This window comes from Martes martes (assembly GCF_963455335.1).
Source record: "Martes martes genome assembly, chromosome: 7".
Taxonomy (NCBI): Eukaryota; Metazoa; Chordata; class Mammalia; order Carnivora; family Mustelidae; genus Martes; species Martes martes.
The window spans coordinates 127,695,639-127,710,362 of NC_137894.1; the positions used below are offsets into that span (position 1 = coordinate 127,695,639).

At 41.3% G+C, this 14,724-nt stretch overlaps 1 protein-coding gene across 1 annotated transcript; it reads right to left on the reverse strand.

The window, feature by feature from the left end:
* Positions 1-1,649: 1,649 nt before the first annotated feature.
* On the reverse strand, positions 1,650-14,378 carry SAMD15 (sterile alpha motif domain containing 15; the record flags this gene model as incomplete). Its single annotated transcript, XM_080807518.1, has 3 exons — positions 1,650-1,868; positions 11,350-11,448; positions 12,612-14,378. The coding sequence occupies 3 exons, from the start codon at positions 14,376-14,378 to the stop codon at positions 1,650-1,652; spliced, it is 2,085 nt and encodes a 694-aa protein (XP_080663644.1).
* Between the last annotated feature and the right edge of the window lie 346 nt (positions 14,379-14,724).

The following is a 14,724-nucleotide window of genomic DNA, read 5'->3' on the forward strand; positions in this document are numbered from 1 at the left end:
TCTCGAACAAAATCATTCACTGTACATGTAAACCACCATGGTGTTAGGTTAATCATTTACGTTTTTCCTTTCTGCATAACTGTAAGCCAGGCAAACTCAATGGTATGGTGTAGAATGGTCTGAGACAACATTTCATTGGTCCAATTTGGAGAAAAAATTAGGTTCACCATCAGATAGTAACGCTTGGTATGAATGCTAATTTGAGGTACGGCTCCTTGTCTTAGGGAAAAAAAAAAAAAGAATTGGGACTTTTTGACTATTCATTCAGGTGTAGGGAACTGGACAGTGTACATCATTGCCCTTCTGGATTGTGGTAGTCCTTTAGGGGCTCTTAAGAGTTAAGCAGTGAGGCTGGGAAGAGGAAGAGCAGTTAAGTCTACACAACTAAAGAGGAACTGGAGTCATTCAAGCAAGAAGTATTTTGCCATTTCTTTTGAGCAGGTCGAGTCATGGGTAGACTGTAGCCTGAATTAATTAATTCATTCATTCTTTCACTCTTTCTTCCTTCCTTCCTTCCTTCATTTCCCTTTCCCTTCCTCTCCCCTCCCCTTCCCTTCCCTTCCCCTTCCCTTCCCTTTCCTTTCCTTCCTCCCCCCCTTCTTTCCTTCCACCCTTCCCTCGTAAACCCTACCCCCAATGTGGGGCTCATACTCACAACCCCAAGATCAAGAGTGCATTCTCTACCAACTGAGCTGGCCAGGCACCCCCTGAATTTCATTTTATAAAGGTCTGGAAGGTACCATATAGAAGAGTCTTGTAACTAAACCCCAGTCCCTATTCCATAGTCAGTGGTACTTAAGCCACCTTGTGTGTAAGGATAAATACAAATTTTTAAAAATGCTAAAAACTTTTTTTCTCTGATGCAAAAAGGGAAAGACTCCCCTCCCCCCTTTTCTTAAAACATTTCCTTTTAGAAAACATGTAATTTAAATCCTTTCTCCGTTTTTGAGATGTATGTAAATCCTCTAACAAGTTGAAGAAGTCACCTGCCGGTTTTATATCCCAAGACTGTCTGTTTGGGAGGCTTTGGAGCCATGTCTTTGAAATGGGAGCAATGGGGAGGATGGTACCCTATCTCCCTGACCCACATGCCTGGCTCCACATAGTAACTTCCTGTTTGTCATCGAGATATGAGAAATTTTATTCTTCCTTTGGATACAGACAGTTAACATGTAAGTAATGTGTTATATCTGCCTGGCTACCTAAAAGGGTGGCATTTCCTTGACTTCATAATCTTTAGCAACTTGCCTGTGATGCCCAACACTGCTGATTTAGTGCTGATTCAATACTACAACTGTTTCTTTTTCTGCATTTGCAGAGAACCTTATTCGGGTTGGCGGGAGATTTTACTTTTAATTCCATTTCTCTAACATGTTCCTATGACCAGATGCATTACTAGAATTTCTCAGGAATTACCCAGAAAGAGAAATATTGCTATCTTTGTTTAAACATGGGGCTAACTTGAAACACAAACAAAGAGAAAGTGCTGAGAGGTGGTGATAGAACTGGAAGTGGAACCAGAAGTTCTAACTCTAATCCTTAATGAAGAAGAGAAGAAAACCCAAAAGAACATACTTCTTCCCCCGAAGTAGTTCAGTTTGATCTTCCAAGGTAAGTGAAACAGCTTTCCCCTTCAGTTCAGCGTCATGCTATGCTTCATTCTCTTCGGGGGTGGTTATTTTTGGAGCATAATCCTGTAATCCTTCTGCTTGCACAAATTCAGAGAAGGTCAAGGAATCAGATTTTACCCGAGTGTGACCTTTTCGCTCTAAAAATAAGCCGATATTGTCCCTGTAGGGCAGGGTGATGGTGCGACTGAACAATGGCTCTTCAAATCCGAGGAGCACCCGTGTATGACGAGAAATTGCCTACAATACAAGGATAATTTTTTAATGAAAAATTAACTGAAAATATAACTAAATCAAAGAAGTTTTACTTATTTTCCTAGGTCTCTTGAGTGCTCTCTTTGGGAAAATAAAATAATAACACATGGAAAGGCTTAGTAGCCAGGTCATTATCAAAATAAAGTTTTTATGAAAAACATCAAGTGGGCACCTGGGTGGCTCAGTCGTTAAACGTCTGCCTTCAGCTCAGGTCATGATACCAGGGACCTGGGATCAAGCCCCGCATCGGGCTCCTGTCTCTCTCACACTCCCCTTGCTTGTGTTCCCTCTCTCACTGTATCTCTCTCTGTCAAATAAAGAAACAAAATCTTTAAAAAAAGAAAAAAAATCAAGTAATTTATTATCTTTTTATAAGTTCCATTTAAAGATGTTTCTAGGCCCAGCATCAGCTTGCCATGGATGGGTTCATTTCTTTCTTTGGGCTGAACAATCTGATCAACCCTGTGAGCAGATAATATGTTTAGATTAAGAGCCATGACTACCTCTGGGAAGGTTAATAAATAACTTGTCTATAAGGGGCTCATTTAATTTGCAATTAAGAAAAAAAAGTCATTACTCAAATAGTTATTTAATTTGACTAAACATAAATCTCAAGCACTAAAAAGTCAGATATTAAAGTTCTAGCTATTTGGGGAAGGGGCAGGGGAAAAAAAGTTCCAGCTGTTTTATTAGTACCTATCCTTGTATATTCTTTACAAGGCCCTTTGCCGCAATTCTCAGTGTCTCTAAAACATGTTTTGTATTCATTGACCACCAAGCCACTTGATACCCTCGATTAAACTGTTACTGCATTTTCAAATTCTAGCTTTGATCATAGGTCTGCTATAACACTGCTATCTGAATCCATATTCTGCATCTGGATGAGAATGTAGTCCATGAAATTTCTGCTAGAACACAGCCAAGGCAGTGAGTAGATCCTTTCTTTTCTTTTCCTTCTTTTTTTTTTCTTCTCTTCTCTTTTCCTTCCCCTCCCCTCCCCTTCCCCCCTTCCTTTTCTTTCCCTTTCTTTTCTTTCCCTTTCCCTTTCCTTTCCTTAGTTTAAAACTACCGGCCATAGTTACAAAGTTGTAAAATGGATTTGTGCTACATTCTTAACCTGATGCAAAACTGTCCATTAGTAATGCATTTTATTTTATTTTACTTTATTTTTTATTTATTTTTTTTAGTAATGCATTTTCGATAGATAAGATACAGGGTACCTGGGTGGCTCGGTTGGTTAAGTGTCCTACTCTTGGTTTTGGCTCGGGTCATGATCTTGTAATAGTGAGATCGTGCCCTGTGTTGGGCTCCAAGCTGAGTGTGGAGCCTGCTTAAGATTTAAGATTCTCTCTCTCCCTCTCCCTTTGCCGCCTCCCTGCTCATGCCTGTATGTGTTCGCTCTCAAACAAACAAAAAACAAACAAACAAATAAAAAACAAACCAAAAAACCAAACTATTAAAAAAAAAATAGACAAGGTACACCTGGGTGGCTCAACCGGTTAAGCAGCTGCCTTTGGCTCAGGTCATGGATCCCAAGGTCTTGGGATCAAGTACCACATTGGGCTCCTTGCTCAGCTGGGATCCTGCTTTTCCCTTTGCCTGTTTCTCTCTCTGCCTGCCACTCCCCCTACTTGTGGCAATCGCTCTCTCTGATTAAAAAAAATTTTTTTTTAATGTAGACAAGACACATTTTTCTCACATCTTTCTTGGTTTTGTTTAGATTCTAGAGATGATTTGTGGGTAAGAGAGTCTGCACAGTTGCATTGTATGCCTAGTGGCAATACAACTGAGTATTGCCAACTGAGTGGCAATACAACTGAGCAACTGAGGTTTCTAAAAGTTTAGATCCAAAAGACTCGCTTCAAGAATTCTCATTTGTGGGGTGCCTGGGTGGCTCAGTGGGTTAAAGCCTCTGCTTTCGGCTCGGGTCATGATCCCAGGGTCCTGGGATTGAGCCCCACGTCAGGCTCTCTGCTCAGCAGGGAGCCTGCTTCCCGTACTCTCTCTCTGCCTGCTTCTCTGCCTACTTCTGATCTCTGTCTGTCAAATAAATGGGTAAAATCTTAAAAAAAAAAAAAAAAAAGAATTCTCATTTGTAATTGATGCTGCTACAAGAGCACCTTGTTTGGTCCGTACTGCACCCTGAATGCCCCTTACCATAGCAGATTATTTCACAAATTCACTGAGGCTTTACAGATGGTTCCCCAGGAGGGACCCTGTAGTCATAAACAAATTTATTCACTATTAACCAAAAGAGTTATGTGCCCACTGTAGGCTGAGAAAGTCCAGTACTGTTTAATATTCTAATGCAGAAATTTAAAGTATTACAAAAGTACTGGTTACATGTGGAATCAGGAAATATAATCTAACCATCTCTCTCCTGCAAAGGACTAAGAGGGTCCTTTGATGGGCTATAAATTAATCTAAAACTGTGAGTTCTTTCTTTAGTTCTGATGAATAACAAACAACAGATTTTATTTTTGCCTAAGACTTAGAGCAACTTACTTGAGTAACTTAATTGAGTTATGGTGCAACTGAACAATGCATTACTTTAATAATTACAGGATTATTAAATATAGGTATTCATGAAGACTATTAGGGTTTTCTAAGGATTCTTTTTTTTTTTTTTTAGATTTATTTATTTGACAGAGAGAGAGACATACACACACACACAACGAGAGAGGGAACGCAAGTAGGGGGAGTGGAAGAGGGAGAAGCAAGCTTCCCACTAAGCAGGGAGCCCAATGTGGGGCTCGATCCCAGGACCCCGGGATCGCCCTGAGCCAAAGGCAGACACTTAACGTCTGAGCCACCCAGGTGCCCCTCTAAGGATTCTTAATTCCATATTCTAGGATGGTGGCCCATGTTCAATGCTTGGCATCAATACAGAGCACCTACCACTTTCAAGAGAATTCTATTATTACTATGTCATCATTGTATCTTGTGTTGATTATGGTTTTTAAAGGCTGCTATTCTTTTTTTTTTTTTAATGGGGCTTGAACTCATGGCCCTGAGATCAAGACCTGAGCTGAGATCAGGAATTGGATGCTTAATTGAGTGAGCCACCCATGTGCCCCCAGTTTAGTAATACTGTTTGGTTACCTTATGGTATGTAACTATGCACATTTGCATAATGGGAAGCTATAATTTAATTAAACCTAAAGATATTTTGTTATGGTTCAAATATGAATCATCTATACCACCATTATTAAAGCAGATATATAGTCTCCTTAAAATCTGCCTGTTGATTCATATAACAATGTGGGTTAATCTTAAATGCATTTTGCTAAGGGAAAAAGCCAGACTCAAAGGCTACATATTATTTGATTCCATTTATGTGACATTATGGAAAAGGCAAAACTATAGGAACAAAAAACAGATTACCAGGGCTTGGGCTGGAGTGATAGGCTAACTACCAAGAGACACAAGGGGAATTTTAGGATGGCAGGATTGTTCTGTATGGATCTGGTGGTGGATACATGATGCTGCACATTTGTCAAAACCCACAGAACTGTCCACTGAAGAGAGTAACTTTACTGTATCCAAATTTTAAAAAAGCCAGGATGTCTCAGGAATGCATGATAGAATACAGGCGGTGGACCATGAATCTAATTGTATTACAGAGTGAGACATAATCTTACTGAAGGGGGTAGGGAAGAAAGGAGCTGACCTAAATAACTCGAACTTTGAAAACCAGTGTTTTGTCTAGGTAGTGTAAGGCTAAAGACAAAAAGAACTGTAGACAAACACTGTACTCTGTTGGTAAATGTGTTTCTCATAGGCATACATATTTATAGATAAGGAGATAAGGGTTCTCCTGACAGAGAAGGACATTAGAAAAAAGCAAAGTGGGATAGGGAATAGGAAGGATGGGAAGGCCAGAATGAAGCCAGTGCTGGGCTAGAGTCAGGGATAAAAGTATGATCTCATGCTTACAGAATGGAGATAGTAATCTGTGTGTACCTGGGATTTGTATACATATATTTCCTACATCTTTCTTCTCTGAATGCCTAGAAGCCATGACAGCCCCATAGGAGCAAGCACAACTAGGGCCGCATCTTGGTTTCTAAATACCATTCCCTGCTAAAAGCAACCAGGGCTCCTTGGAGACTGTCTGAAGTAACATGTAATGCTCTGGCTAGAGTACTAGGACTAGAAAAAAAATAAGGGGCGCATGTCAGGAGGACACAGGTGCCAAACTGAAAGTGTCCCAAAAGGCAGAGAAGGGACAATTAAAAACAGAATTCCTTACAAAGGGTTCCAGTTGAACATGGAAGAAATGAGGAAAATAGAAAATCACCATTAGAACACCACAGTAATCACTGCTGCAGGCAAGATCCCCTGATGGATGCTAGAATTAGTAGGCCAAATTTTAAGGAGAAACTGGATATTTGCACAGCCTCAAACTACCTTCTCCAATATATTTAATACTTTGGTAGTTTTACTATATGTCCATAAACTCTGGTACTCCTCTCTCCAGGAAGTGGATCTTAATTCCCATCTCTCTGAGTGTGGGCTGGACCTACTAATTCACTTTTAATACATAGAATATGAAAAGGGAACATAGTAACTTTATAGTGAAGAAAACTGGCAGACACCACCTTAACCAGGTGATCAAGGTGCACATCTCTAGTAATAAATCACTTTGATATCATGTACTCCCTAATGAGATGAGATGAAAAGGGTGCATCACCTCTGTGATAGTCTCCCCCAAAATGCATATCCTCATGGGGAACATGAGACAAACTAAAATTGAGGGAAATCTTCAAAAAACTTGACTACTGCTTTTCAGAGTGTTAAGATCATGAAAGACAAAGATCAGGAAACTGTCACATATTGGAGGACACCAAGACAACAATGACAGCTAAAGGCAAAGTAGTATCCCTGACTGGACTCTGGAATAAAAAAGGATATCAGGGATGTCTGGGTGGCCCAGTCTGTTTATCAGCTGCCTTTGGCTCAGGTCTTGATTCCAGGGTCCTGGGATCGAGTGCCGTATCGGGCTCCTTGCTCAGTGGGGAGCCTGCTTCTCCCTCTGCCTCTGCCTGCCACTCTGGCTGTTTGTGCTCTCTCTCTCTGACAAATAAATAAATAAAATCTTTAAAAAAATAAAAATATACAAAAATTTAAAAAGGACGTCAGTGGAAAAATTGCAGAAATCTGAATAAAGTCTGTAACTGTTTAATAGTATTGTATCAATGTTAATTTTTTTCTTTTTTCAAGAGCAGGAGAGAGGGGTGGAGGGACAGAGGGAGAGGGGGAGAGAGAATCTTAATCAGACTATGCCTAGTGCAGAGCCCGAGGTGATACTCAGTCTCACGACCCTGAGATCAAGACCTGAGCTGAAATGAAGAGTCACATGCTTAACTGACTAAGCCACGCAGACACCACAATTTCTTTGTTTTGACGAATGTCCCATGGTTACCTAAGATGTTAACATTAGGGCACGCTGGGTTTAGAGTATATAGGAAGTCTGTACTATCTTTGCAACTCTTCTGTAAAACTAAAATCACTTGAAAATTGAAAGTTGAAAAAGAAATATTTTTGTCTAGTGGTAATTTGCTCAGATGTTATGAATCTGTACTATTCAAATGGTTTGCATCAAGTCAAGTATAGTAAAATTGCTGGGATATAAAGCTTATGAGGTTATATTTTGTAATAGAAAATCATGCATACAAAAGGAATAGGTAATTCACCTATATTTTTCTTCAGATATTTATCACAGAGTTCTTTTGTTCACTTGATGGAGTTAAAAATATTTTGAGAATTCTTTTCTTTTTTTTAAAAGATTTTATTTATTTATTTGACAGAGATCTCAAATAGGGGGAGAGGCAGGCAGAGAGAGAGGAGAAGCAGGCTCCCCACTGAGCAGAGAGCCTGATGAGGGACTCGATCCCAGGACGGGATCATGACCTGAGCCGAAAGCAGAAGCTTTAACCCACTGAGCCACCCAGATGTCCCGAGAATTATTTTCTAAGAAACAAACCTGTAGTAGGTATAATGCTATCTTGTCTAGCTTATCCATAGAATAAATAAGATTGACTTCCTCTCCCCTTTTTACCAAGCTACTGTATCACTACGAATTGGAACAACAGGATAGTGGCTTCAAGAGCTCCCCTGGCTAGGTTCAAAGAATTGGTGTCTTTGCTTCTGTACTCCCCATCAGTCTCACCCACAGTTAAGTTATTCTCTGGTCTTCTCAGGATGTTGGAGGAAGGGCAAAGGGAACAGTAAGTTCTTTCCGCAAGGGTAAAAGCATGAATAATCGCAAAATTAAGGAAGTAAAAGGAAGTTGAAGAGAACAGAAACTGGCCATACAGTCACTGGAAAGCTTGTAAATGGAAAGCACAGTCCAAATGTGGTTCCGTTTCTTAGCAGCATGCTCAGAATTCTGCACTCGCCAGCCACCTGCTCTTTCCCCGGGTCTGCCACTCTGCCAGCGCCCATGAATGACAATGCAGGAGAGGTTTGTTTGTTTGTTTAAAGATTTATTTATTTGACAGAGAGCCAGTGAGCAAGCAAGTGAGGGGAGGGGCAGAAGGAGAGAATCTTCAAGCAGACTCCCCACTGAGCCCAGAGCCTGGTGTGGGGCTTGATCTCACGACCCATGAGATCATGAGCCATGAGATCATGACCTGAGCCAAAACCAAGAGTTGGATACTTAAGTGACTGAGGCACCCAGGCGTCCCAGATGATGCGGGGGAGTTAACATGAAAAAGAGTACTACACTGTGTAAGTGTTGTTATGGGATAAATTGTGGATATACTAGGTATTGTAATTACAATGGTGAGATTAAAAATGCTTATATATCAGTAAGAAAGGTAAGTACAGCATACTCAAGTGTTGGGGAATGTGATAAAAAAGATGTGACTGCCGTTTGACCCGTGAACTAGACCCAGGCACTCAGAGGTTCCTCACCCTCTCCTCGTCCTTGGAATGTGGGTTCCACTTGCCTTTCCCATTCCCAGAGGCGTTAACGACATGGCCTTGAGAGGGGGATGTGTTGAAAACACTTGCACAGTATATGTTACTGAACCCCATTAGCGCTTCTTAATAAACTTTTGAGATTTAAAGGCCAGATGTGGAGACCTATTCATCTTGCTGCCTTTCAAGATGAACCTTGTATGTAAATGCCCTTTTTTTATCATTAAAACTGCCACCTACCAACCTGGAGTGGCCTGCCTCTTTCTTCAGTCTCTCCCTGACCTCTGAGTACAGGAGCCAGTTTCAGATTACACAGGGAAAGTTCCCCAGAGGATTGAGAACCAACATTAAGCTAAAATATGATCTGTAAAAAGTTACCTCTGTCATAGTGTATAATTAGCTTTTTTAATATGGATCTAGGTGTCAAGCAAAGCTTCTTTAAGATACCTTTAAATGTCTTGATCTTTATTATTCTAGTGACTTCAAGGAGAGGCCACATTTGTCTGGTGACTTTGATAACTATTTTCAAGTTTACTTATTCAAAGTTCTTGGGGTATAAGGATAGACCATTGGATACATCACTTACTCATGAGCATTTCAGATTTTTAAGACCTCTTATTTCTTGCAAGCCCAGAAAAAGCATAATTAGAATTTTTCTTATTGCATTGTTGATATTGTATTTTTAGAATCAGAATGTCAAAGAAGCCAAATGAATTGGCAGATTCTGAAAAATGCTTTCTCATAAGCTGAAATTCATGGTATTTAAACATTTCAGGAACTTGTATTACAAGTTACTATTTTGCTAATTCTATTCCTTATTTTTATTCAGAACATCCAAAACACTATAAACATAGGTAGAAATTAGAGCTCATAAACACAGTCATATCTTCTTTGAACATAAAAAGAGTGAGATATTTTATCTGGTGGTATTTGGTATCTATGTGAAGGTATGGTTGGAAATACCAGTTTGTAATGAGTGGTCCTTTCCCACATTACATATGTAGTGGTTCATGGTTATAAAACTGTTCATTTAGAGAGGTATGGTTGTTTAAATAGAGCATGGAAGTCACACAGAATGGACCTGAATTCTGGCTCTTAAACTTACTATCTGAATAATCTTGTGTAAGTTGCTTCATCTTTCTGGGCCTCAGTTTTCTCTTCTATAAAATGGGGATTAAGTGAAATAATATATGTATGATGCCCAAAACAGGGTAAACACTCAGAAGATAGCTATTAGTAGAGTTCAAAAGATTAAATGTTCTCTTAGGACTAACTACATTTAATAATTTAAAGGATTTCTTTATATCGTGTTGCCAGGAAAAGGGCTTAGGTATTAACAAGTATAATTTTTTTAATTTTCTAAATCATATGACTTATGGAATTACATGGTTTTAATGCCTGATCAAGAGTCAAGTAGGGAACAAATTCCAGGGCCTACCCCAGCCCTAATGAATCAAAATCTCTGTAGCATGGAGCTTAGGAATTAAACAAAACAAAACAAAACAAAACAAAACTCATCTGATTCCAAAGACTATTCAAGTTTGAGAACCACTGAGGCAAAGCTTATGTGCAAGAGTGTACTGAATGAACACTGACATGTTGGAGTGGGGGGTATTAAAGGAAAGGTTATAAATATGATTATGTGTGTGAAGCTTTGTCAACTATAAAACACTATAAATGGAGGTGGTGTTATCCAAAGAAGCATAATCATAGACTGCTGGTGCTGGAGAGATCTTAGGAAATTGAGGTCCACAGAGGTTCAAGTAACTTGTTGCCAAGTTAGGCAGCAAAGTAGCCAAACACTTAGGTGTTAGAAAAGTGCCAAATGGGTGTTAGGAAAGTGCCAATGGGTGTTACAGTGTGTGAGAGCTTGGTGGGGGGAGAGGTTATTGGGGTTGGGGAGGTCAGAAAAGATTTCATCGGGAGACAAGAACTGAGCTGGGTCTTAAAGGATGATTAAGGTTCATATTAGTCATACAGGGGGAGGGGGACTGAGCAGAGAGGCACAGGGAGGAATGCACAGGACAGGAGTTCAAGGGTGTGAGTCAGACCCCGTGAGGCTGAGCAGGAGACTCCTGTAGAGAGGTAGGGGAAAGAGTGGTGGCTGGAGAAAACTTGTGGAGTGCCTCAAGCCCTAAGCTAAGGAACTGAGACTCTCTCGCAAGCACAGGGGATCCAAAGACGGTTTCTGAGTAGTCTGAATAGTTGGAGGGTGAGAGTCTAGTAGCAGGGCGCTTGAATCCAAAGGCCTATGGACAGAGACTAAAAGCAGGGGCTAATGGAATATTCTAGGAATATTCTAGGAATGAGACAAGTGAGAATGGAAAAAAACCAGATGCTATACAGGGAACTGACAGTTCTTGGGATCTTTGCAGGGATCAAAGCAGACAGAAGAAGAAATCACTGTGTGTGGGAGAGGGTGGGGGTGGGGGGGGGTGGGACTGGGGTTATGATCACATCACTGACAGAAAGAGGAAGCTGGGATGGAAGAAAAGGTTGGTCTGAGACAGTGCTCTACAGGGAAGCATTAAGCACAACTCACCTTCATGTCCTCAAAGTCTGTTATCCCCATCTGAGGGAGGTTTGAGCAGTTTACGTGAATGAGCTTTCGACCACAGATGAAGTTTGTGGTAAAACACTCCTGTTAGTACAACAAGAACATCACTCAAATGATTATGGTAAACAGAAGGAAGAAAAGAAAGAAAAGAAGAAAGAATGGAGCAAAGGAAAAGAAAGAGTTGGGGGAAGAGAAGGGAGGGAGTGAGAGAAAAATCAGGTTTTCTTTCTAGTTCTGTACAGGGAAAAAACTTTAATTTAGTTTTAAATTCAAATTTAAAATAATCCTAATAATCCCACACATTTCCCATCTAAGATCTCCACTAAATTTCATACTTAATATTTTTTTGGCATGATACACCTAGTGCTTCCTTCATGCCTCAATTACATTTTTTAAAAAAGATTTTATTTATTTATTTGACAGACAGAGATCACAAGTAGGCAGAGAGGCAGGCAGAGAGAGAGAGAGGAGGAAGCAGGCTCCCTGCTGAGCAGAGAGCCCGATTCGGGGCTCGATCCCAGTACCCTGGGATCATGACCTGAGCCGAAGGCAGAGGCTTTAACCCACTGAGCCACCCAGGTGCTCCCTCAATTACCTTTTTAAGTAGTACAAAAGATTTCAGATCTTGTGTTTTTTTGTGGTAGCCTAATAACATAGTTGGCATCAATGAAATAAGAGGATTCACCCTACCTTTTTTTTTTGTTTCCTCTGTTTTTTAAAAATTTTATTATTTTTTTATTGACATATAGTTGTCACTCACTCTATCTTTTTAATAAAACTACTCTTGGTGAATTGGCCATTTAAATTAATACTGTTAGGGGCTCATGATACACATGACATATTTGGGGCAGACACTTAAGATTAATAGTACAAGTTAAGGGAGCTGCCAGTAAAACAACTTGACAAAGTACCAAAAAGTCTACCTTGGACAAAAGCTGTTAAAAAAAAAAAAGTTTTCTGTGAAAAGAGGCCTATATAAATTTCCTAGTCTTTATTCAAGAATTGCAGAGAAGTATACTATTGTGATAAATAGGGAAAACAAATAAATGTGACCCACCCTCCCTCTATCAAAATACAAAAGACATCAGTGGAAAGAACAAACTTTAAATCCAAGTGATCTCTATCATAGTCCAGGACTTTTCTATGCCCCTTCTAGTGAAGAAGAGGCAAGAGCTCAGGTAAGGGTAAGAGGAATAAGAGATAGAGGACGAAAGAATGTTAATTTTATAAATGTTATTTTTGTATACCTTGTACTGAGGGAAGCCTAGCTCACTAATCCACTCTGCAACTTTCTCTGGGCTCCATTTAAGATATTCAAATTGTAGTTCAGTACTTTCTTTTGGCTGGGTTTCTTCATCTTTGTGTACCTGTTTCATCTCTGGGGACAACTCTACAACTTTTTCACTAAAAGACACGCTCAAATCCCTCTGAGAGTCTGAGAGGTAAGAGTGTAAATCATCAGTAACTTCCAACAGTCCTTTAAAATCTTTAGAAAACTCATTACTTACCCTCACTGAGTCTATTTCACTTACTCTCAGAGACTCAAACATGGACTCTCTTTTAGCCTTGGTTTCTTTTACTGACCACTTTCTTGTTTCATAGTCAGAGTGTTCTAGCTTATCCTTGTCTGGGGAATATTTAAATTTGACTGGTTTTGGCCTATCTTCCTTGAAAAATTCTGTATGTGACACTATTCTTAGTGGCAGTTGGGCTTTATCTGGTAATTCTAGATCTTTCTCTTTAGTTTCTTCCGTTCGTGTCTTCTCTTGAACCTCTGGTTTGGTCTTCTGTGGTGGCCTTTGACCTGTTTCCTCAGTTGATTTTCTTGGTTCTTTCTTTGGAAACGTTGGCTCTAGATCATTCTCCTCTGTTAACCTTCTTATTGTCTCCTCTGATTGGGACTTCTGTGGTGGTGCCAGTCCTGTCTCCTCAGTTGATTTTCTCTGCTTATCTTTTTGATCTGATGGTTGAGTGTCCTCTAGTGGTTCTAAAACTTTCTTCACAGTTGACTCTTTCAGTGTCTCCTCTTCAACTTCTGGTTTGGTCTTTCCTGATGGCTCTAAACCTGTTTCCTCAACTGATTTTCTTGATTTTTCCTCAGGAAATTCTGATTTGGTCTCTCCGAGTGGCTCTGCAACTTTCTCCTCAGTTGATTTTCTTTGGTCCTCCTCTGGATTCTCTGGTTTAGCCTCTTCTGGTGGCTCTACACCTGCCTCCTCAGTAGCCTTACTTCGTTTCCCCTTTGGAAACTCTAGTTTAGTCTGCTCAGGTGGCTCTGTCCCTTTCTCCTCAGGTGACTTTCTTTGTGCTTCCTCTGGAATGGTCATCTTTGGCGGCTGTAGATCTGCCTCTTCAACTGATTTTCTTGGTTTCTCACTTGGAAATTCAGGTTTGGTCTGCTCCGGCGGTTCTGGACCTGTTCCTGCATATTGCTTTTTAAATGAATCCTCCAGAACCTCCAATATGTTCTTTTGTAGCAACTCTAATCTTGACTCACTGAACGAGGCCTCTGAAACTTCAGACTCTGTCTCCTCTGGGAGCTCCAGATCTGTTTCCTTATCTGACTCTGTGAGTACATCCTCCGTAACATCTAATTTGGCCTCCTCCGGTGGCTCTAAATCTGGCTCCTCTTTATCATCCATAAGGACCTCGGAATCCTTGAAAAGCTCTCCTCCCATCTCTCTCCACGTCTCTGACTTTGCCTCCTGCGGCATCCCTGGCTCAGTCTCGCTAGGAAGGTCTCTCTCAGACTCCTTGGGAATCTCTTCCTTGGACGTGCTGGTCGGTTTTGCGTGTAGGTGTATATTCTCCGGCGCCCCCACTTCGAGCTCCTTTTCCTCCATCTCTGGCTGGGGTTCCTGGTCAATCTCTACAGGCAGCTTCGGGCCTCTCTCTGCCATGGTGTCAGCTTCGGGGTCTTGAGCCATTTTAAGAGCCGTAGGCAGTTCGACCTCATACTCCAGATCTTCTCCTTCAACTGGGCCGGAATCGTAAGGCTCTGGGACTTCAGCCATGACGCACGTTAGCCGACGCGCCCAGGCCTCCTAGCAACCCCAACTTCCGATAGCGTCTCTATGGATACCATGATTTCCGGCCGAGTCTTCCTGAATTTTCCCCAGGTTTTGTTTGTTCTGTCAAACCGTGACTAAAAACCTGCGATCAAAAGCACGCAGGCACCCTCCCCGCGTCCGCGTCCGCTGCCTCCGCTGCCCAAAGCCCCTGCGGCCGCTCGGGGGCCGGCGCGCTGCCCCTTCCGGCCCGCGGGCCCCGCTCGGCTCCTCCCGGCGCGCGGTCGCTGCCGCCGCGCTCGCTCGGCCTTCGGCTGTTTCCGGAGCCACTGGCGGCCGGCGGCGGAGGCGC